This window comes from Oxyura jamaicensis, chromosome 3, assembly GCF_011077185.1.
Source record: "Oxyura jamaicensis isolate SHBP4307 breed ruddy duck chromosome 3, BPBGC_Ojam_1.0, whole genome shotgun sequence".
In the NCBI taxonomy this organism is placed as follows: Eukaryota; Metazoa; Chordata; class Aves; order Anseriformes; family Anatidae; genus Oxyura; species Oxyura jamaicensis.
The window spans coordinates 71799433-71822727 of record NC_048895.1 but is presented as its reverse complement, the minus strand read 5'-3'; the positions used below and the strand labels follow the sequence as shown (position 1 = coordinate 71822727).

At 47.6% G+C, this 23295-nt stretch overlaps 1 protein-coding gene across 1 annotated transcript in view; it reads right to left on the bottom strand.

The window, feature by feature from the left end:
- SCML4 (Scm polycomb group protein like 4) overlaps positions 1 to 23295 on the bottom strand; it is a 59013-nt gene that overhangs the window by 20097 nt on the left and 15621 nt on the right. Inside the window, exons 3-6 of the mRNA XM_035322879.1 lie at positions 18687 to 18898; positions 13440 to 13569; positions 11113 to 11313; positions 7865 to 8059 (exon numbers count right to left, since the gene is read on the bottom strand). Coding sequence (XP_035178770.1) covers positions 7865 to 8059; positions 11113 to 11313; positions 13440 to 13569; positions 18687 to 18898 — 738 coding nt within the window. The remainder of the gene's footprint in view (positions 1 to 7864; positions 8060 to 11112; positions 11314 to 13439; positions 13570 to 18686; positions 18899 to 23295) is intronic.

The following is a 23295-nucleotide window of genomic DNA, read 5'->3' as shown; positions in this document are numbered from 1 at the left end:
GCTTCCTGTGATGGATTAAGACTTTCCAGCTCATCCTGCCTTGATTTATTCTGGGATGACAGCACCATCCCCTTCCTTTTGGCTCCACCGCCTGCCCAGACATGCAGCACGATGAAAACATGAGGTCACCCCTTAGCAGGCTTTCCCTGGCGCCTCAGCACTGCTCCACTGCACGTACCCATACCCCGCACGCCGGGCAAGGATGGGGAAAGCATTCCTGGGGGAACTGCATCCGTGGGGGAAGAAAAGGGGGTACTCGTCAGTCTGAGCAGGAAGATGTAAATAAGCCTCCTCCATTTGTGAATGTGCTTTGAACACTGAAACCACGGTCACACTGTGGGGATAAAACCTGCCACGAATCCTCAAGGGTTCAGTCTGGGCCTTCACTGCACCACACATCGCCTCACTGTGCCCCAGCTGCTAAGGTTTTTTTGGGGGAAATGAAATGCAGAATCCCCTCTTGGGAGAAGCTGCCAGTCAGTTAACGTCAAGAATTGAAATTTTTTAGAGAATTGCGCAAAACCCACTGTTGTCCTGATTACAAGAACTTCAGCTCAGGCAATTTTTTTCATTATTTAAACAATTTCCCCTGAGCGTTCGCAGCCTAGACAACAGCCACATTGTGTTTAATGCAGTAGAACCAGGAAATGAAACTGGCTGGGAACGGACCAACATGGCTTTATTGTCCAAACTGAGTAAAAAGGTAGAGTAAATTCACAAGCTAGCTGCTGACAAATAAATTAGATTTAATAATAAAAGGTGCTCGTGTGTATAAATAATCCATAGAGGATTTTTTTTAAGTGCTTGGGGATGATTGAATAAATGTCTTGTGTTGCAATGGAGACATTTTAGTCCTCCCTTACAGTGTAGGCAAATTGTTAAGTACTGGAAACCCGTGAGTGCGGGTGAAGGGATTTCAGTGACATATGGACCCAGCCTTTAGGAAGACTTCCTTTGGTCTCCTCCTCCTGATTCCAGACCCACTCCCCCATCCTCTTCCCACCTCCCTCACCTTTATGTTACAACAGGGTGTACTTCACGAAAAGCAGATTTATCGGGGTTGCAGGGCTTTGTGCCTTAGCGTAGCAGTAGTTCTGCACTGGCAGAGGGAGACGAGAGGCTGCCATCCATCTGTTCTGCCTCCAGCTTCCAGCAGTACCTGGGGCTGCTCCTCTCTCCAGGCAGTTTGTGAAGTACCCTGTATGCTTATAAATCAGCCTTGGTAAGTCACAGAAAAGCGGTGTATAGAATAGGCTGTATGAAAATGACTGCGTTATTGGGAAATTGCAACACGTTGTGTGCTGGCATTCTCTGCAGATAAAGTGCTGAATGCACTTCTGTTGTTATCAGCATGACGAGTCTCCCTGAATTGTATGGTTAGCATTGACTTAAAATATTTAACAGCGATTTGTTGTTTGAAAAACAAATTATTTGAGATATATTATGTGAGATGTCTACAGTGAAGTGCAGTAATTGTAAAGAGGCTGTATTTACCCATTAATAACTAATAACCTCATCCAATAATTAGGTGGAGCACATATAAAGTATGGGCCTGTGCATGTGTCTATACACAGGTGTAAGATCTCCTATGAAGTCTGTGCTTCATTCCTCTCTGCCCCATGCTGCTGCTCAGCTGGACTTCTCAGATTTCTTCTGGGATTTCTTCTGTGGTACAAACACAACACGGCGTGGCCCTAAACCTTTACTTCCCCTTCACAGATCCACGAAGAAGCCCACCATAAGTACTTTATGTTCGGTGATTCCCCAAACCTGCATCTCCACTTCATTTTCAGTGAGAGGTGGAGATGTCATCCCTTGCCCAGCTCCTAGCAGTGCTCCCATCACCTTGCACCTTATGTTTCTTGTTGCTGCCCACAGCCTGCATCATCCCAACACCAGCACCCAACTTCATGGACCCCCCCTGCAACTTGCTTCTGATTCTCCCTTAATTGCTTTAATCAGCTCTGAACTCGTTTTGCCAACAGATGAATGTTCTTCAGGCAGATGCTGAATGTTGCTACTCTCCAAAAGGCGCTTTGATGTACTCTGTATAATTACTGCTAACAAATAAATCCTGGGGAGCTCTATTGATTAAACTGGGACCAAGAGTTTTCAAGAAAAAATGGGTGCTTTTTTTCCATGGAAGTGGAAATGCAGTTGTGTCGTGTGGGTTTCTATTTATTTGGTAGCAAAATAGAAAAGGAAAGACTGGAACAGAAGATAGATGAAGACAGATAAAGGAGGAAAAGCCTTTTAAGCTTTTAATCTAAAAGGTTAAAAAAGAGGCTAACCTGGGGAAGGACGAAAAACTGAGCTGAAAAAAATAAAGAACACCCAAGGAAAATTTAGTAAGCTGCCTGATTTTTTTTTTTTATTTATTTAAATCCGTTTTGAAAACTGTGCAATGAAAATGGCAACTCTCATATCCCCTGCACTGCCAACACCAGGCTTTCCATCACCCTGGATGTGACAGCAGCCCTGCAGCAAGGAGCTACACATCCAAATTGCCTGCAGCTTCCATGGGCTAGCAGAGCACACACTGACGCATTGCACATGTCTCCCAGCATAACTTACCTAGCACGGCTCCATCCAGCACAAGGTCAGGATCTTGAGGATTAGTTTGTCCTCCCTGGCATTTTTCGCTATTGGTTGTGGCCTGCTACCTGTGCTACACCTATTGATCTGACTGCCTGAAACATGGATTTAGTGGATAACAGAGATCGGTATCAATACTTTACAAGTTTAGAAATGGAAATTCCTGTTTTGACTTTAATTTAAGACATTTTAAATCAAAGACTGGACTCCTTATTTCAGTTATCTCCTAAAGGAATAATATAGCTCTGCAGATATTGCCAGCTAAAACATAGTTAAAGATACACCTGAAGCTAAAGCTGAGTTGCAATCACACAATTTATCTATAAAAGAGCATCTATGCTTCCTCCATGTGACTGAGCATGCATGGCTTGAATTAAATGCTTATACCCAGGGGTGTTTTTTTCTGTAGTGGATATCATCTCATCCATCATGCTTCATGCATTTATGCCCATCATTTCACCCACTTTCCTTACGTATACCCTTTGATGGAGGAAGAAAAAAAAAAAAAAGGAAATTTTTTTTCCATTCTCTAAACTCCATTTCATAGCCTGGGTCCTGTCTTCTACCCTGCACAGCTGCTGCCAGGGCCATCTCCAGCACCCTGAGAACATCCTGGGCTGGAGGACAGAGGGGCCTTCGGGCTTTTCCTCACCCACAGCAGGAAGCAGAGTGCTTAACCACCTGGCTTTGAAGGGAGCCTTTCCAAAGGGAAGGATTTTCTTCCACTCCTTCAAGGCAGTAGAGGTATAGCAGCTAGGAGGGAAGGAGGCCTGTCCTTGGGCTGGCTGCTGGATAGAGGCCTGCATACAGTTTCCTGCCTCTGCCTCCACAAGGAGATACAGTTTTATAAACTTAGAGGATCAGAAGGGGAATTTTCCTTCATTTGTGGGTTAACAAACAGTAATCATACAGCAGAAGGGTCAGAGGGGTCAATTTATCCAGTTCTGTCAATTCTGTGGAGTTTGGGCAAATTTTATTACAGGTAAATTTCATTTCTCCCATCCATCTCTTATCTTTCTTCTTGCCAGGCAAGGATTTGCCCCTTGGTGTACTGTTCTTTAGTCTTTCTGGGTTTAAAGGGCCCAAACCCAAGCCGTATGACCGCCCTCGGGACGCCCCAGGAGCACTTCCTGATGTCCCCCTTCCTTCACCCGCCTGTCCCACTGCAAGCTTCAGATCAAACTCCCTGAAGCCCAAAGATGTGATATTAGACTTTGCTGTGTCTGGATGCCTTGTGCTGTTCCTCTGCTCCTTCTTTAAATGTGACCTTAATATTTTATTTATTGTTTAAGGGATAATGTTCATGGCAGAGGAATATATGAGGCAATAAATGGCCTTTGCAGGTAATTAAACACTGAAGAGAGCCAAAGCTATTGATAGCCATAAAAGCCATCTATTCTGAGTGTGCTGTGAAGCCAGGAGCCCTGTTCCTCGTAGCATAAAACAAGATAAGATTAAACAAGTCACAGTACTTGAAAAAAAAGACAACATTTTTCTTGCCCTCTCAGGGCTTGAAATTTCTGAGCTGCTGTTTATGTGGTGCTTTGAACAGGAAATATCGATCGTAATAATATGGAGTTTTCTATCATGTTGCTCTTTTTCCTCTGTCAGTTTTAGTGGGGCTTTGCACGTGGTGGCAAGAATCACTGCCCTCGCTGGACAGACGCTCAAATAAAGGCACAGCAAGGAGGGGTGACTTACATGCAATCAGTGGGAAAGTCTCTGACAAAATCCAGCTCCCCAGTCCCAGCCTGATGTCTTGCCTGCTGCCCACGCCCTTACAGTGCCTTCCTACAGCACTGCTCAGACTACCTTTTCAGTGCTCACACGTGGGAAGAGCCCACCTTCCTACAGAGAGGCACTGCTGTAGCAGAGAGCCTCTACCTCTTGGTGTGCTTCTGCTCCATTTGGGGCCCTGCCTCCAGCCACTAGCACAAGAAAGGGTGCTCCTCTCCTACAGAGAGCAATAAGGAACACCATATGGTATCTTTGAGGTATATATGGGGCACCCCCCCAACACACGAAGGACAAAGATATATGGTGGCCATGGAAGTCCTTGGACAAAGAAAGATTTTCTGTAGCCACTGCTTGCATGCAGCTGTGCTCTGCATGAAGCACAGCTGTCTAACAGTACAAAATAATCACAGTCCAAGCTTCAGGCCAGGAAGAGAAAAGAAAAAAAAAAAAAAAAAAAAGGATTGACCCAAAGGGAAAGCAGAAGCTGATTCCCACATAAGCCAACACCGCATATATTTTGAGAAACTTGCTTCACTTTCCCTGTCCAGGATTAGGCTGGCAAGAAGTTTTATGGAAACATGGTTTCCTCAGGAAAATAGTACCCTAACATTGTATAGGTGCATGCCAGCAGTATGTGGGTTCTCCAGAAATGTCCTTTTGCCATGCACACACCCAAATCTCTACTGGCTCAGTATGGGAGGACTAATGAAAGCTGAATGAAAAGGGTGTGGATGGGAACACTTAACAGCATCCTTGCCCCATTAGCTTCTCATTTGTGTAGCACCTGGCACATTTTAAGCATTATCTGCAGAGTTCATCCAGATCTTGCCTTCATTTTAACTCAAACTTCACTACCAATCATGTGGAAAACTCTGGGGTGTGTGTGTGGAGGAGCTTTGAGCCGTGGTGCCATGGGGACAGGTAACATCTCAGGCTTTGCTCTGATGCAGACCTGAAGCCAGTCAAATCCCTGGGACCCCTCCCACAGCAGCCCCCACCAATTGCTCTCACAGCCCCCCATATCTCATCACAGCTGACACAACCGTCCAGGAGACAGAGCAGGGGGGTAGGTATGTCCCCAGATGTGCCAAGACAAGGCAAGCCTCTGCCTTTGAGAGGGAGACCCTCACCCCAGGCGCTGGGTGCAGCTCCTAGGCAATGTCAGCTCTTGCTGCAAGTGATCTACACATGCATCAAGAAATCCCACCTGGCCTGCGTGCAGACATTAGCATCTGGCAGCTCCCTGCGAGCAGAGGTGAGTAATGGCTTAGGGGCATGTGCCTCAGGGCAAGGTTAAAAGGTGGCTCCCGTATGGTGTGTAAGTGGATTAATATGACTGGACACGACGCCGGCCTCGCCTTTCGCATCTGCCAGAGTAAATCAAGAGTGACTGCACCGAAGTCAATACACGTGTTAAATTCATTGGCACACAGACGCTGAAAGGCACATGATTTTAAAAGAAAGAACATCTCGATTACAAGCTGGAGAACAGACACCATGAAAAATGGGGCTGCTTTGCATGGCTTCCTGTGGTGCTTTATTACGGCCCTGCACCTTCCATGCGATACCTGTCCCAACAAAGGCTCTCTCGGAGCTGTCGGCATGAAGACCTCCTGCTGTCCTTGGTTATTGCCAGTACAGGGAACCCCTGTCCCTGTTCTGTGTACAGAGGGGCCCCTGTGCCAGCCCTGTGCAGAGAAATGCTGGCTCCCAGGGAGATGGAAAGGAGATTCAGGCAATGCAGCAACACAGAGAGACTCAGCCTCCTGTGCCTAAACCTGGTGTTGTTCCAGGTGTTGAATACAGCTTGTCATTATGAGTAGGAATATTATTCATCTGCCTGTACCAAAAGTAGCCTCTGACCCTATATTCTGGGGCCCAGTGCAACATTTCCTGCACCTTGCAACCAAGCTGTCCCCTTGCTGTTGTTAGCACCCTGCTCTGCCGGTGACAAAGTACCAAGGAGAGCAGCAGCCAGGCTGGGATGAGCTGTGAGGTGTGTGTGATAGCAGGACCTGGCTCTCAGCACTCCCTTCCCAGAAACCTGGACATCTCTGAATGCTGTTTCAAACATGAGAAAGGAAAAAAATAATAATAATAAAAAAAAAGGACAAAAAACTGAATTGCTGAAGAAATGCTAAGTGCAAGCCAAAACAGTAATCTATAATCAGTGTCTCTTGTGATGCAGGACTAAAGTACACCGGCTTGCTAGCTGTTCCTGTGTCTCCTTCAGCTATTTCCCAGGACTATTTTCCACTCTACCATGGTGCTGCTGACAGCAGAACTGTAAAGGCCTGGGAGCCCCAGCCTGTGCCCCATCCCACTCTCAGGGAAGAAGCCCAGGCCAGCACGTGCCCTGCCAAAGGCTGCCCAAGCCAACACTGCCTCCAGAAGGGCCAGTGATGGCCCGCAGCAGTGGGACAGCCTTGGGGTTAAGGTCTTTCCCTATCCACATCCCCTGCCTGGTCTGGGACAAAGACAATGCTTTGCCCCTTCCTCAGTAGCTGGGCAGAGCCAGTGTGAATGGTGCCAGGGGTATCTGCAGTGAAATCATGTAGGAAGGGAGATGCTCAGAGTGTAACAGCCATGGTAGAAACTCCAGTGGTGGAGCTGCCTTCCATCACACACAGCATTGCCATGCAAAAGCAAAAACAAAAGCAAATATAAATGCAAATGCAAATGAAAATGCAAATGCCAGGCCTGCTGGGCGTCACTCACTCTGTGCAACTGAAACCCCTTGGCCTCTCAGAAACATTCGGGTTGCTGCAAATGCCCTAGTCTAGAGGAACACAATATTGCTTTTCAGTGTGGGTTTCTTTGTTTCCTCCCTTACTTGTAAGAGCGGCAGTGGGATTTCTTTGCACAAAGGAGGTTTGTGCACTGTGAGCACACCCTGCTCTCGGCTTTGGTGCAAATACCACAGGCTGCTATTCCTCCTGGCAAACAAACAATTTGTGGATGATAATTGTGGACATGAAAACACCCTTCTCTCAGCTGTCAGCATATAGTTGGGTGTATGAGAGAGAGCATGTGCTGCCCAAGTGCCCACATCACCGTTACAGAAAGAGAAGGCACAATAATTTAAGTTGGGGTGAGGCCTGCCAGTGAAGCAGAGGCTCAGGGCCTTATCTGTGCACTTTTCTTTCAATCCCTTTGAGACTTCTACCCCAGGGCCAGGTATGGCTGAGGAGGCGAGAAGTTATGGGGCAGAACTGACATAAACAAGGACGGTAGGACCACATGAGCCTGTATCTTTAGAAAAAGAGATAAAAGAGGCAAATACAAAATATAAAATAATACAAAATAATCAGAAAATTATCCCTGTCACTCCTGAGGCTCCTGAACACAGTGGTTCTCAGCTGAAAGCCTCTTCTGTAGCCAACCAGGAAAAGTGCTGCAGATCCACCTGTATCCCTCTGGAAAGATCCCATGGGGACCTGCATTTCTCCAGCATATGCAGGACAAGACCAAAAGGCGGGAGTCATCTATTCTCTTCATTAAACCTTGAGCACAAGTTGATCAGGCAGCCTACCTGCCTCCATCCGTCTGTTCTCGTACACCTCAGGGGTTTCTGGCGTGGTGCTGTACTGCTGGGAAGGCTGGTTGCTGAAGAGGTTGTCACACAGGAGGCTGCGACAGAGCTTCTTCAGGAAGCGCAGGACGTACCCAATGCTGTTCACTGCCAGCAGGCTCAGGAGATGCTGCTTGCCCTCGAAAGAAGCTGAGACTGGAAAGCAAGCAAGAGCAATTCAATAGCCAGCAACATATGGATGGGTGTCACTTGAGAGTAGGGAAGAAGATTTCATACCTGTATTAGTCTGCTTGTCTTATTCTACCCAATTTCCCCACCCGAAGTACCAGAGGAGCTTAAGGAGCTGAGTTCACGTGAACCACATTACCTTCCTGCAGAAAGATGCAGCCAGGCATGGGCAGCAGTGCAAGGATATCTAATACATGCATCTGACGGAAAAATGTACTCTATGATCAGAAGCAGGCAATTACAATGCAATACCCAAGGTTTTTTTAAAAAAAATGGGGAGACAGGAACTAAAGACTTGCCTGTGAACAAAATACTGGGGTTTTACTGAAAAGAGGTCTGCCAGACTAAATCATGGGTTTTAATTTAGCAATATAATAGCACTATAGACAAGGGAAGGGTGGTAGTTGTGGTCATTAAAGTATGAGGAATATTTTGTTAAACTGGCAATGATTGCTTATGAGAGGTGTGTCAGGAGAAGACAACAGGTTGTGCCAGCAGCAGAGCCTTTGTGCTGGGGAGGAACTGGTAGTGGTCCATGGGGAAGAAAGGACTGGCTGGTCCTAAACACTGAAATAATAATAATAAAAAAAAGGTGGAAATACAATACAAAAAGTACAAGGCAATCCATAATCTTTTTGAGGGGCCCAACAAGACATGACAGGAACAGAAATGATGGGACAAGCTCACTGGATGCCCACGAACCACCAAAGTAACACATTGATGAAAAAGGCAAATGTATTTCTAGGAGGTATTGGATAAGACATTTCCAGGAGAGACAAGGGAGTGTTAATTCCTCGTGAAACCTCAAGTGTGCTCGTAGGCATCGTTCTGGTCATCGGGGCTTGAGAAAGGTGAATTCATGCTTGCAGAAGTGCATGGGCAGGCCAGAGCAATGTTCAGGGAACAGAAGGTTTCCCTGTGGCACTGCTGCCAGCACCATCTCTGCTACATGGTGCCATGGGGAGACCCCTGCAGCCAGGTCTCTTTTCACCAAGAGTAATCTTCCTTGTGCTGTAGAGAGGACCTGAGAGTAGTTCTGCGCTTCAGCCTAACAGGATGAGGGCTGCTCTCTAGAAATACATCTAAGGTTGAACCCGATGGTGAGAGCAGAGCAATTAAAATTCCTGGACAAAGCTGTCAGGGAGTATATTTAGCCAGGAACCAAAGAGAGCACAGGTCCCAGCCATCAGAGAGGTGGAGGGATCACCACAGACCCAGAAGGATCAATGGTAGCAGGACGCATTCAGCTGTCAAAAGGCTTGCAGGAGGACTATGTAGTACGGCTGCCTGAACTCCACCACCCATTTTTTTTCCATCCTCCAGTTACTAATGATAAGTTGCACTCTTAGGCCATTATCTTGGCATGGCTTCAGAGACTTTTCCTGCTGGCCTGGGCTGCCATAAGGGCTTGTTCTCCACATCCAATCTAGCATTTGTGAGATGAGCCATGGGAAGATGATGACCAAAGCAAGGTCTGCCTGTGCTGCTGCTGGGCTGGGAGGGAGCTGCAATCTCACAGCCCCACCATGACCAGAGGGCCACCATACCCTTTGGGTGACTAGAAGAAGTGAGAAGTTTGGAGTGATGTTGGCCAGGTTCTTTTAGCTCAGGTACCTGAGGCTGGGCCAACTTAGATGAACTGAGACCAAAGCATTTGCCAGGCTTGGTGCACAATGTGTATCTCCTGCTTGCAATGACAATCATATACACAGCACAGAACCAAGAAAAAAATGCACTAAATTACTTCAATCTCATGTTTCTGTGAACTAATCTGGATCATTCTCAGAGTATTCCGAATGTCCCTTAGGGAAGGCACACCTGTGGTTAGAGAGCTCAAAAGAGAATTAAAGGAGAGGGAGGAAGTGGTGGGGATGTGCTGCTCCCACACTGGACATGGACCCTGGACGTGGACTTGTGGTGCATGGCTTGAATCAATCACAGCAGCTCTGCGGAGAGCATTGCTCCTACACACCTGTCATTTCACTTCCACTGCATCCCCACGTGCCCAAACAGTGTTGTGACACAAAGCTCCTGATACTATAAAAAAAATAAATGTTCACATTCAGTCTGAGAGGCAGGCCAGGTGACTCAGCGTGGGACATGGGAGACCATCTTGACCCAGTGAGAAGCATCACTCCGGGACAATGAGAAGGTCCTCATGGACCTTTCTGGGACCATTTCCTCCTGGGAAATTCTCTCTGGTTGCTCTGATGTGTTTCTGTAGTGCTGCTCTATAGGAGGCTGCAACTCCTGCAGGTGAGAGCAGATCTGGTTCACGGCCTGCAGCAGCAGGACACACCAGCAGCTGAATCTTGTGCAAGCTTTCCTTCAGGGCAACACGTGGCCTTCACATGGGCTTGCAGTGCTGGTCATCACTGTGCAGCTGCACACAAAGCTCAGCTACTGGAGGGGCCTGAGGCTCCCAGGCTTTCCTTATAGGAGAGGTGCTATTGATCATTTTTGTGTCTTTCTTGGACTCTCTTTGGTATGCTCCGGTCTCTCTTGTACTGGAGGGTCCAGAACTGGGCACAGTGCTCCAGGTGTGTCCTCACCAATGATGAATAGAGCAGAAGGACCACCTCTCTTGACCTGCCGGTGATACTTTACCTATCGCAGCCAAGAATACCATCAGCTTTCTTATCAGCAAGGGCACACTGCTGGCTCTTGTTCAGCTGGTGTCTACCAGAGCTGCGGAGCTGCGGAGCTTCTTTCCAGCTGGGTGGTCCCCAGCATGTCCTGGTGCCTGTGGTTGTTCCTCCCCACATGCAATACTTTGCACTTCTCCTTGCTGAACTCCATGAGGTTCCTGTCAGCCCATTTCTCCAGTCTGCCAAGGTCCCTCTGCGTGGCTGCATGGCCATTTCCCCCAGTTTCGTGTCACCCACAAATTTACTGAGGGTTCACTCTACCCCATCATCCAGATCATTAATGAAGGTGTTAAACAGGTCTGGACCCCATCCTGACCCCCAGGGTACTCCACTCTTTACCAGCCTCCAAACCCCAGTACAAAAACACCATACCTGACACCATCTCGCCTCCGTAGCCCTGCTTGATGAGCGAGAAGACAGTCTTCTGCTGGAGGGCGCAGTCGATACAAGCCTGCACAGCCTGCTGCAGGACCGTGGAAGGCCTCTCGGGCCCAAAGTGCTCCGGCAGTTGCTGCACTTTTTTTCGGTCGAGGTAGGGCCCCAGATTGGCTTGCTTGTTGACGTAAAGGCAGACTGTGGGCACAAAACACCAACACGGTTATTACAAAATGGCCCTGAGAGCATCCCAGCAAATGCTAGCTTTATGTGTTCCCATTAATTTCATGAGCTCTTTCATTCATTTGTGAATTGTTGCCATTTGTGATGGCACAGTCAGGCTTCCCTGCACTAATCACCCATTGCCTAAGCAAAGCGTGCTGAGCAGGGACCCTCGCTCAGTGTCACGGTCGAGAACAAACTGCACACAACTGCAGAAGCTCCCACACGTCCCCTGTGTGTGCCTGGGCTCTGCTCTCTTGCAGGCTACCCCATGCATGCAGATAGTGACCAGAGCAAATGCCCAGGGGGTGGCAAGCAGGGTGACCTTACAGTAACGGGTGAACTCTAGCCTGAGGTGTTTTGTTATGCTTTTATTTTATTTTATTTTTCTTGCTGTGTGTTTTAGACATCCTTTGAGAAGCATTGCCCTGAGCTTTAGGACATTGTGGTTCCTTGCTGCTGCTGACGGTGATGCAGCCATGGTTTCTGGAGGGCGATTTCTGAGGGGCTATGCCCTGTTGCAGTGCCATGGCATGGCCTGACCCTCCACATCCATCCCAGCACCCTGCGTGCTGCTGAGGGAAGCAGCACATCGCCTGCAGCCCAAACCCCACAGCTGGGTGACGGTGCCACACTCAAGGCTGCGAGGGACTCAGGATGGTATATAAGGTGCATGCAGGCAGTTTTAATTTGATGTCATCAGGCCTGCCTGCAATAGCCAAAAATTCAGCAGTCTCCTCTTGCTCACATGAACTTATTTAAGCCTGGCCAAGGCTAACTGTGTCTCAGAGGCATGGAGATAATGTTGTGGTAACTACAGGCTACCAAGGCACAGCCTGAAGTCAGGCTAAAGTGAGACATATTATAATAGCTGGCTGAGTGCGCTGGAGCTGTCATCTCTCAGACAATATAACATTATCCGCTGACAGAAATCAGATATGTGACTAAAAAACATCAAGCGGTGTGGAGGACATGATGACAGCTGTGTAAAGTTGGAAATAATTTACAGTTTGCATCACCGTAATGAAAATCTAGTGCGACTGTCACAGCACACTCTGCCACCACATCTCTCACCGAGCAGCAGAAGGGGCTCAGACAGTATATCCTAGGTGCGTGGGGGCACAATAGTGCTCATACTTGACATTACATGGCACTTCACACCTTCAGAGCACTGAGCAAACCAAGGGACAGCACACCTAGCATGCACGGGTCACAGGGGGTCAACAGATTGAAGCTCTCCTGCTGCCAAACCCCACCAAATCTGCAAAAGCTAGCTTGACCTGCTTCCATCACCTTCATCCTTGCTCTGCCTGTAGCCTTCAGGCACCAAACACATCCCTCAGCACAACGTGAAATGCCACTCGGCTAGCATTTGCCAAGCACTTTGCCGCCTTTGAATGCAAAGGGACAAATGAGAATAAAATGTATTATTATCATCGTTGTCGCCATGCTTAGTATCGTTTTGCTACCAGAGCAGATGGAAAACTTCTCCTCTGTGCATCCCAGCTAAGAAATAATGGGATTTATATGTTTAGTTTAGAATTTAATGTTAGCTAATCCATTTCTCTGCTGAAATCTCAGGGTAAATCAACTGTCTTGTTGATTTTCTTCTCATTTACATCAATTTAAAAGCACTGACTTATGTTTCTGCTGGTATATTCTAAAATAAGCAAAAACAAAACAACAACAAGAAAGACTACCACCAGAAGTGACCAGGTCTGCTGTTGCTGTGGGCCTCTGGGGTTTAGGTGCTGGCTAACCCTGCCTCCGCCCTCCTTCTCCCATAGAGGTAACAGACGCTCGCCGTTCATGCTGTCATTGCGACACAACTGGTGGGATGAGTGTCGGGAATAAACTGGTAATATTTATGGGATGTTGACGTCCACATTTCAAAATGAATGGGTCCAAGGTCTGTACTGAACTTGACACAGCTGTCAAAACATAGTCCTGCAGGACACATCTGTTTTGTGTGACTGGCCATCAGTCTAATAGGGAAAAATCCAATTTTCATGAGCTCTGCTCATTCTGGAAAACACAGCGGCTGGCTGCCAGCCCATAGGACCTGCTCACCCCTTTGCCATGGTGCTCTTGAGCCTGCATACCTGTGAGAGCCTGCGGGGCAGCTGAGTTGGGGATGGTCGCTGCGTCCTGAGGGATTGAGCTAACATCAGGCTCCGGCGTGCTTCTCGGCGGAGAGATTGCTAAGGGAGTCATCAGAACACGAGACTTCAGCTGCAAAAAATAACCAGGTGGGTAACAAAAACGTACACCAGATATTCCAGTTTTGCTCTGCACGTGTCACTCTCTAGGAGCTCCCAAACATAAGCAGTTTGCCACAGCATCTCCTTCCATGGGCCAGGAGCTCTGCCCCTGGGAGGATGCTGGAGCCCACAGCCTGGCTGATTTGCAGCAGGCAGCAATGCCTTTAGCTGTGGGATGCAAGTATGATGCCACCCACAGGGTAGTTATTTACACCTGAGCAAATTGGGTGTAACACTCTAACAAATCAGAGCAACAGCATTTTACAGCCCGTTTCATGTGGGTGTAAATAATTCCCCCACGACTCGGAACGGGGCAGACTTGGGGTCTTTATCCACGTCATAATTCAGGGCTAAATTCTGCTCTTGCTTACAGAGGTGTAAATCCTGTGTAGATCCAGCGACACCACGAGGCTACTTTGGGCTGGCACCCGTGTAAATAATCTCAGACTGTGGTCCTTAGTGTGCTGCTGCCCAGTAGTAAATACAAGCTGCTGCACCATTACAGTAATCTTCGTGACATGCAGCCTGGCTTGGAGAAGTGAAACAGGGAATTTACAGCACAGTATTGCCATGTATTTTAGGTAGGAATTAAGGCAGACCGTTAGCTACAGACCCAAACCTCCAGCAAGTTCTGGTGGAGAGTAGAGGTTATTTTGGATAAAGATTTATGTTGTTCACGATTTATGGTTGCAACTGTGTAAAATAAGCATCACTGCTTCAGTGTAAGCAAAAAGAGAAAGGGGAATGGAGAGGGAAGACTACTGGACATAGTACCACCCAAGTGAGATTTTTGTCATTTAATCTTTGGGATTTTGGACCATTCCCCAGGTACTGGCTTCTCCCAGCAAGAGATTCATTAAGAAAGGATTGAGAAAGATCTCCGTCAAGATCTTCTTAACCTTGCTGCTTTACAATGTAGCTGCAAACTAGAATTTCCCTCAGAGCAGCTCTGTGGAAAGGCGGGCACAGTAAGCCTGGATGGAAATAAAGTTTTCATTTTCCTATGGTGAAAATGGGAAAAAACTGGGAAATTTTGGGTAGCCCTTATGCTACACATATATATGTACATAAGAAACATATGTATCTGCATGTGTTTTTATGCATAGCATAGACACATTTCTACAAGTGTGTTAATCTTTAGATGTATATATACACTTCTACATGCGTATATATCAATATGCACACACACACACACATCCCCACAGATAACAGGTCCCGGGCACCTCTGGCTGTGTGCTGCCCATGGGGCAGAGGCTTCCAGCATCCATCAGGCAGCCTCCTCCACCTGGTCCTTGGCTCTTGGAGGTACAGGCAGGCTCGTGTTCAAGAGCAAACAGAGGGGAAGACTTGTGTAAGCTCATGAGCTTGGAAGCCCCTTGGCAGTTTGCTTGTGTAGTCAGCCTCTTGATACATACATTAAAGGCCATTTTTATTAGGGGTAGCAGTCAATGTGCCTTCATTCAATCAAAATAAAACAATGTCTGATTACAGGAGACAGTGCAGCAGCAAACATGGCTTAACTATCTTCTGGACACCAAAATTCAGAGCAGTCCCTGTGTGTCACTAAGTGCATATCTCCAGATATTTACTTTAAAGATTTCTTTTCTTGGACTGTCTCTTCGCTCTAAAAAGCCAACCCAATCCACCAGCTGACTGAGAGCTTGGCAGTAGAAAGCAGAGACACACAGAAGTGAAAAAAGTGGCAAAGTATAGAAAAGGGAGAGTGAGGAGACAGAGCAAATCTGCCAGAGTGCTATGGGAAGTCCTCACAGAAAGGCATTTGAATCAGCTTTTGAATATCAAATGCCATAAGTTTTGATATGTACAATGTGAAATAAAAAAGACAGTTGCTCTAAAACAAGACACACAACCAGAGCCCTGTCTTACAGACCTTCTACCGTGGAAAAGAAGCCAGAGGAAGCTGATCAGAGGATTAGGAGAGAATGTAAGTCCATCTGCTTCAGCAAATCATAGAATCATAGAATCATTAAGGTTGGAAAAGACCTTCAAGATCATCTGGTCCAACCATCACCCTACCACCAATGTCACCCACTGAAGCATGTCCCTAAGCACCCGGTCCAACTTTGCCTTAACTACCCCCAGGGATGGTGACTCCACCACTTCCGTGGGCAACCTGTTCTAAGTCAAGGTGCATTAGATGTAGAGAGATCATGGGCTTTCCTGCTGTTGATACCTGCTGCATGCTTATCTGAGCATGCAACCACTGTGGAAGGGAGGACCCTGGAGTGCCCTGGGGTTTCTGATATGACCTGCACACCCGTCTGGAGCAGTCAGGAATAATGCAGTGGTTATTTCTGTCATCCCACACAAAAAAAGAGTGAGAGGGGGGAAGAGTATTTCCCAGCTATAGCTTTTCCTTCTTCCTCTGAACAGGTTCTCTGCCAACAGGTTTAATACTGTACATGGGAAAGAAACAAGACGTACCATGATGCAACCTGTCCTGGTACTTTTCTTAAACCACGCAGACCACGGATCTTCCTGGCTCTGAGTTCCTATGCACTGGTTGTCCTCTTTTCTGACTGCTAGACAAGGCTGGGGCTCACCCAGTCCCCACAAGCCTCTCTCCTTCCAGCGAGGAGCGCAGAGGCACCTCCTTCTCACCTTTTCTTCGTGTCACACGATAGCTTTCTTCACCACAGCAGCTGGTGCAGGGGAGTGTGCACTGAGCCTCCCACATCCCCAAAGTGTTTGGCAGTGAGCGAGGCAGGTAGCCTTCAGGGGAGCATATGAAACCTTGAAATTCAAGACCGTATCATAGGACGGATGAATTGCTTGCAGGTGGTCTCTGCAGTCTTAATCCCATCATGTCCCAGTCCTGAGTGCCTGTTTGTCACCACTAATTTTGACTTCCATCTTTCTCCTGTGGGCACTGCCCGTGTGGGCAGAGCTCCTCCACTGCCTGTCTCTCTGATGCCATCTAACACCGCTCACACCCTACAACCAGGCAGCTCTGGGGGTGCAGGGAGCGCAGCACGTCCTCCCCTCCGGCAGGTGCAGCAGCCCCAGGTGCCAGCTCCTCCTGCTTCCAGCCAGGGCAGCAATCTCAGCCCGTCCACCAAGCTATCCCGGGGCTGCCGGCACGGACCTCTTCCTGATGAGATTCAGACAGTCAGAAAAAATACTGTGTTTAGGGAAAATGTAGTGTTTTATGGCAAATAGCTCAGGATCAGGTACAAAATGATTTTTTTTGGAAAAACAGCTGATGAAATTTTATAACCAAAGCTGTGAAAAAATAAACAGGAGAGTGGGGAAAAGGTCTTTGCTCTGTGGTGAAGAGTGATGAAATGTCAGTTTAGGAAGACACAGATATTTGCTGTAATATCAATGAAAACTGACAATGGGTCATTTAGCTATAAAGAGCATGTGATTAAAAATGTCTGTTATTCACATCTCAGTCAAAATAAATTTAAATCTCGGCTGTAAATTCCTAGTTTGCTGAAAATTCAGAAGTATTTTTCCATCTGCTCTGTAATAATTCAGCTATCTGGTTGCTATAAAGAATTTGGTTGTCTGCCATTTGGGCATGGGTTCATTTTTTAAAATGTGTCTAAGTCTCCTGGTATCTGAAAGTCATACAATTAGCGAGCTAATTAAATCAAGCTCGAGTTACCCATCAAAAAATGCAATCTTTGACTTGTGCTCTGGCAGTGTTTTTCATGGAGAGTGGTTCACTTCGGCCGAGCACACCCTGCACAAAGGCTCCTCTCAGAAAAACGTTGCTTCGGTGTACAAATCCTGCAACGCAAATAAATAACACGGGGCCAGATGCCTCGGATGTTACAGATCACAAGTGTCAGCTTCAGAAACCTCAGCCATGAATTATAAAAGCCTGCCTTGCCTCTAGCTGCCACTCACGGGGAAATAACATCATCCCACCAGTGGTGTCTGGCCGACTGGACGCTGGTCCAAAGCGCGATGTTACAGCAAATGTGAGCCTGAATTTTAGCTTCTCCTGCATACAGATGTGTGCTGGTTGGTGAAAACACTTTCACACAGGAGGAGGTGTGCACTTGGGGTGGAAAAGAACATGCTCCCCAGATATTTTTTTTCGAGTTACAGATCAGTTGTAAATGCAGGGAAAAGAAATGGGGGGCAGCAGGACACTCAGGGACACGAAGGCTGGGGTCTGCTGAGACTTCTCATACAAGGTCACTGTGAGATTTGGCAAATCACTTAACCATCTCCGGGACTCAATTTCACCACCTCTCCAGAGTGTTATTATCCCAGACGTGGATGGTTTTGATCTAAAGAGCCTACAAGTGACCCAGCAAAACTGATAATAGCTTAAATTACTGGTAGCAGCAGCTAACTAAAGCAAATCAATTCAGATGTTTCCATCCCAGGTTTCTAACCTAATACTGAAGTGAAAAAATAGTTTCTTGGTAAGTATTTCCATACACTACATTTTACAAAACACTAGAGCAATTGCCCCCATCTTTGCTTGGACATGTGATTCTCTTTTGGACTACTGCTATACAGTTTTGGGGTAACCCAAAGAGAAATACCAAGCCTGCTGCTGGGTCAGCTCTGCTTGGCCAGCATCACCTTCCTCTGCCACCCAGCAGCGACTGAGGGAGGCTGGGGCCGCCCCCTGCATGCACCATTTGCACTACTTGCTTTGCATCTGTAGTTGTTCCTGGTGAAAACCAGGAGTGTGCACTGCAAACACGCACTGTGCACATACCTGGTGGCGGAAAAGGCTGGGAAATAACACAGCGATTTACTGGCAGCAGGACACCTCGCTCGAACACAGCTCTTTTTCACTCCCTGGAGTAAATTTCCCTCCTGCTGCATCACGGCTCTGTCTTCCCCTAAGCCGAGGTGCTCCCATACATTATTTCCAAACACCTCAAATTAAAACATTTTTAAACTTTTAAAAGAAAATTTCCCCTATTTTTTTCACCAGCTCAGGTGGAAGAGAAACCTGCTTCTCTTGTTTTCCTTGCGTTGCTCCACCCAACACTTACACAACACAGCCTCTGTTCCGGCACTCCACCTGCAATCCTAGGGCAAAACCGATAACAAACAGCAGAAAGTGGAGAAGGAGTGTGAAAACCACTTATCTACCTTGTGCCCGGGCTTCCTCCCTCTCTTCTTTGGGATCTTCACGAGCGGCAGAGCCCCGGCCGGTGCGGAGAAGAGGTTGTGCACAGCCACCTTGATGGGCGACGGCTGGAGCGGGGGCCGCCCTCGCTTCCTCCCCGCTATGCGGGGGGACTGCATGGCCCCAGGGTCCCGGCTGGCGAGCGGTGGTGAAGAGGCACTCATGTGCCCAGGAGCTGCAGGTCAGCCAGGAGGGGTGGGAAAGAAAAGAGAAAATAATTTCTTACTTATTTTTCTTTTTAAGGTTTTTCTTTTCAAGGTTTTTCATCTGGAGGCAGAGCAGCCGCGCGTTTTCTCGCATTGTCATTTTGTCATTGACTGTTGATCACAAAGCAGTGACAGATGTGCTGCAGGCTTCTCTCTTGTGTGTGGTTCACTGACCCCGCTCAGCTCAGCTTCTCCAAAGGGAGACCAACCCCACGTCATGCCCCATTCTCTCCTCTGACCGTGAGTATGGTACAGGGAGCTAGCTCAAGTGGCGAGGTCTCTATAACAGGTCTCTATAATTGTGAATCCCACAGTGGCAGGCTAACCCTGCATCCTGCACATGAGCTGATGAAGGCACAATCTTGCACCCATCAGGGTCAGTGAGAGCTTTCCCATGGCCCTTAGAGAGCACCTTTGTGTCTCTGGTGCATCCTCATTTTACCATCGCCAGCTCAACTAGTGAGAGACCTTTTTCTGAGTTCAGTTTCCACCCTGCTTTCAGAGGGATTTGGAGGAGAAGACCTGCAGTCCCTGCCAACCTGAACTTTTCTAGGATTTGGTGCCCCTGCAGACCCTGACCTTGGAGGTGCTACCACATACAGAACAGGCTCCCCACTGTTTCCTGCGCAACATTCCCAAGCGGGGAGGCAGAGCCTCGTGGGGGGACCACACGGCTGGTGGCCCAAGGTAGCCACCCAACAGGAGGACTGCCAAACCATTCCTCTCTGCAATGTTACGGCATCTGTTGCTGTGCATGCTAGCAGTGGGCTTTTGGATGTACTCCATCGAAAGCTGTTATTTCATCACAGCTCCATGCAGCTGATGAAGTTGAGCAGGGGTAATGGAGTGGAATCTGGCCCATTTCCCTCTGTCCAAGTTTTAATAAAGAAAACAAATACACAACCTTACACGGAGTATCAAGGGAATACACAGCATTCTTCACAGCTTCTGGCAGGGGTCGCATGCTAACAAAGGTCAATAAAAAAAAACCCTGCAGAAATAGGTTTTCAAATGTTCGTTTGTGCAGGCATCTGCTTTCCTGAGCGTGGACAGAATACTAGCCCAGCCCCAGCCGGCACACATTGCTAGACAGAAGCACATGAGCAGTTCTCATGCTTTTATGATAAACCTTGCAACAACTGACATTTTCAATTTCATGCTCCCTCAGGCCAGCGATAAAGGAAGACTCCCTGCTTTACACTTTTACAGAACCGACTTCTGGCCCTCTCGCTTACAGAGGACAGCCTGAAGGTGTGGTCCAAGAGCATCCCTGAAGCTTAAAAAAGAAGGCAAGCAGAGGTTTGTTTATCACTACAGACAAGCAGGGATTTTTACAACACCTACAAACTGCAAAATCAAATCTGATAATTTCAGAAGCCAGCGTGACTAGATTGAGCAGAGCTGTCATTGCGGGCAGCAGAAATGGGGTTGTGCTCCCGTGTGGTGTGAAGGTCACCACCCGGCAGGGGCTCTGTCTGGCGGGAAGTGCCTGCAGCAGGGGATTCCCTGCCTCGAAGGTAGATATGGTTTGCCTGGTCACAACTTTGAAAGCATGATTCACTAAGAAATGATTCACTCATTTGGTCTTACCCAGTCAGTAGTTTACAGTGGCTTTTGTTGGAGGAAAAAAAATAGAGGGCTCCCAACCCCAGTAAATGCATTTATTTGCAATATACTACAAACAGATTTTTACAATAGCATTAGGGGCATCTGCTCAGATCAGACTCCTGTCATTACATATGACAGGAGTAACAGTCTGAATATAAATTTTCTGCTCTTTAACATCAGCTGTCTGAAACTCTCATGCAAACACTGGATGTCTAACATCCGATCGGAGAAAGCACTGTGTGACAAACCTGCAGCACTTTATTTATTTATTTAATTTTAATTCATTATTTTTTAAATTTAATTTTTAACTGCCCAGGGACACTGTTGCGTCTCTGAGGTACACTCAGTCAGATCAGGAATGGGCTAAACGGAGGCTCTGATTTTTACCAAATAAAAGCCCGGTGTGACCGTGCAGACTGCAGTTTCAGGGTTAAAAGCATCAAGCTCACCACAGCAGGAGGCAAATGGAAAGGCTGTCTCTATCCCGAGCATCACCACTTTCCTTCTGTCTACAGCTGCGTGCATCTTCCTCCCTGCAGCGCTTTCTGAGTGATACCCTCTGTCTCTCTCCCACCTCCCAAAACACGATGTCCCCTGGCTGTTACATTGAGGCCAGCTGTGGGCAGGGAGTCGTGCAGGGAGGGGAAAAGTGAGGATTATGCTGGATTTCACAGCCTGGCAGAGATCAGGAGGGCCAGCCCAGCCCAGCTTGCCCCCGCCTGGGGAGGAGTTCCCATGCTACTGGCAGGCTATGACCCATCGGCCACATTCAATGTGTGGCAGTCAGGAAACACACTAGATATTAGCAGTCACTATTTTTTCATCCCCTATCCTCTGCTCTAGAGATTTGTGGCACTGTGCATTGGAAAAACCTCTTAAGCTCCTAGCCACATGTTCTGGCACACAAGAACCAACTGGACTGTGCGCACATAATCTTGGTGAAATGTGTTTGAACTGGTACAGCAGAACCAAAAGTCACCTGCAGTACAGAAGCTGTTGTTAACTGCACTTAATTATAAACCCAGCCATGACTTGGTTCTCATTTCTTTTATGCTAAGGGAAGTATGAGGACATCTTGGGTGACATTTGCTGTGCTACTCTGCTGCAGACCCTGGAAGACAAGAGTGCTCCCCAGCAGCAGGGAGAGAGAGCAGAATAAGTAAAATTCACCTCTATGTCATGGTGGGGGGAGACAGCATGACCTCCTTTTACAGCCAGGAGAAAGCTCTTGGCCAGGCTGGAAAAACATACAAACTGTGAGTCTGCCGGAGAGACGGAGGCACCGCTTTTGGATACCCTGAGGCCAGCATTTCACCCCCAGCTTCACTGGCAGCGAAGCCCCTGTGGGTTTCATCAGCCACACTGCCCTTTTTTTTAATGATTAGAAACTTTCCTCTCCCTTGCTCAAAGTCCTGGAAAAAGCTCCTGGAAAGCTTGGTGGCCTCCGAGCAGGTTCAGAGAACCTGATGCAAATTAAGGGCCAATTCAAGGAGGCAAAAATTGCAGGCTGCTGACGAAGACACCTCCCCAGTTCAGGAAATTGCTGTGGCATGAACAGCTGGGGATAGTATATGGGGATTAAAATCTGTAGCTCTTTGCCCTGTCCTTGTACTTTTCCTAAGGAACTAGCTTTGGACAGCCTTCAGCGTGGTGAAGCCTCAGTCTGACCTGGGTCTATCACTCTATACTTTGATTAAAAATAACAGCTGGAAAGTGTTTTACATTTATGGCTTCTCTTCCCTTAATGTAGGGCTAAACACAGAGTGACCTTTTCTTGTCCTCTCAAGCCATATGGTCTGGCGATTTTATTTCCATCCCTGCCTTCCATATCGCCCCACCAGGTTCCAGGCAGGAGGGTACAGGGGATGGTGAGTGCTGCAGGAAGGGTGCTGCCTTGTCCCACCCTGGGAGTCCTGTCTCCAGAGGACCCCAAGCAGCTGTGCATGCACAGCAGGGTGTTTCTAGCAGCCCACACTTTGCAACGTGCTTGCCCTGCCTCGTGTTTTGGTATACAGGCTGTAAGACTGGCAACACAGCTCACCATGCTGGCAAATGCAGCTGGGAGTGGAGGCAGCCACCGTGCGTTTCCTACTAAACTGAGGACTTTTGATGGACTGCAAAGATCTGTTCTTAATAAAAATAAATGCCTGTAATAAATGCAGCTTTTAACCTGCACTCCAGTAACTGCGAGGGCTGAAGGTAAAAATATCACATTAAATTTTATGTCGGTAATTCCAGAGGATGATCATTTTAACTTGGTTTACACCAGGTCTAATGCAAACCCATTCCTGGACTGCCACTGGGTTGATGCATCGGGAAGGAGGATACAGGACATGCCTTTAGCCAAAGCAAGGCGCAGAAGTGCATGCAGGGACATGAGGCATTACACTTCTCTTAATCATGAATACCAAAGCAGCACAGCTTAGCACATGAAAGGTGTTTAGTGAAGCAGGCAGCAGGAATTTTTGCTAATAAAGGCATTGAACAATTACTGACTGCATGTCTGGATGTGGCTGCCTAATGACACTGTATGGAGAACACCCATCTCGCCACTGCTTGAAGAAAGATCAGGATAATGTCCAGCTGTGGCAAGAAGTCCTTTATGGCACCTTGCAGGGCTTCCCTCTTTCCTTGCCAATTGCCTTGGGAACAAGTGAGAGGAAACTGCTTATCTGAAGAACTCTCCTGCCCATTTTGACCACAGAATTGCTACACAAAAACCTTGAGACTGTCCAGTCAGCACGATCTGAGCAGAAAG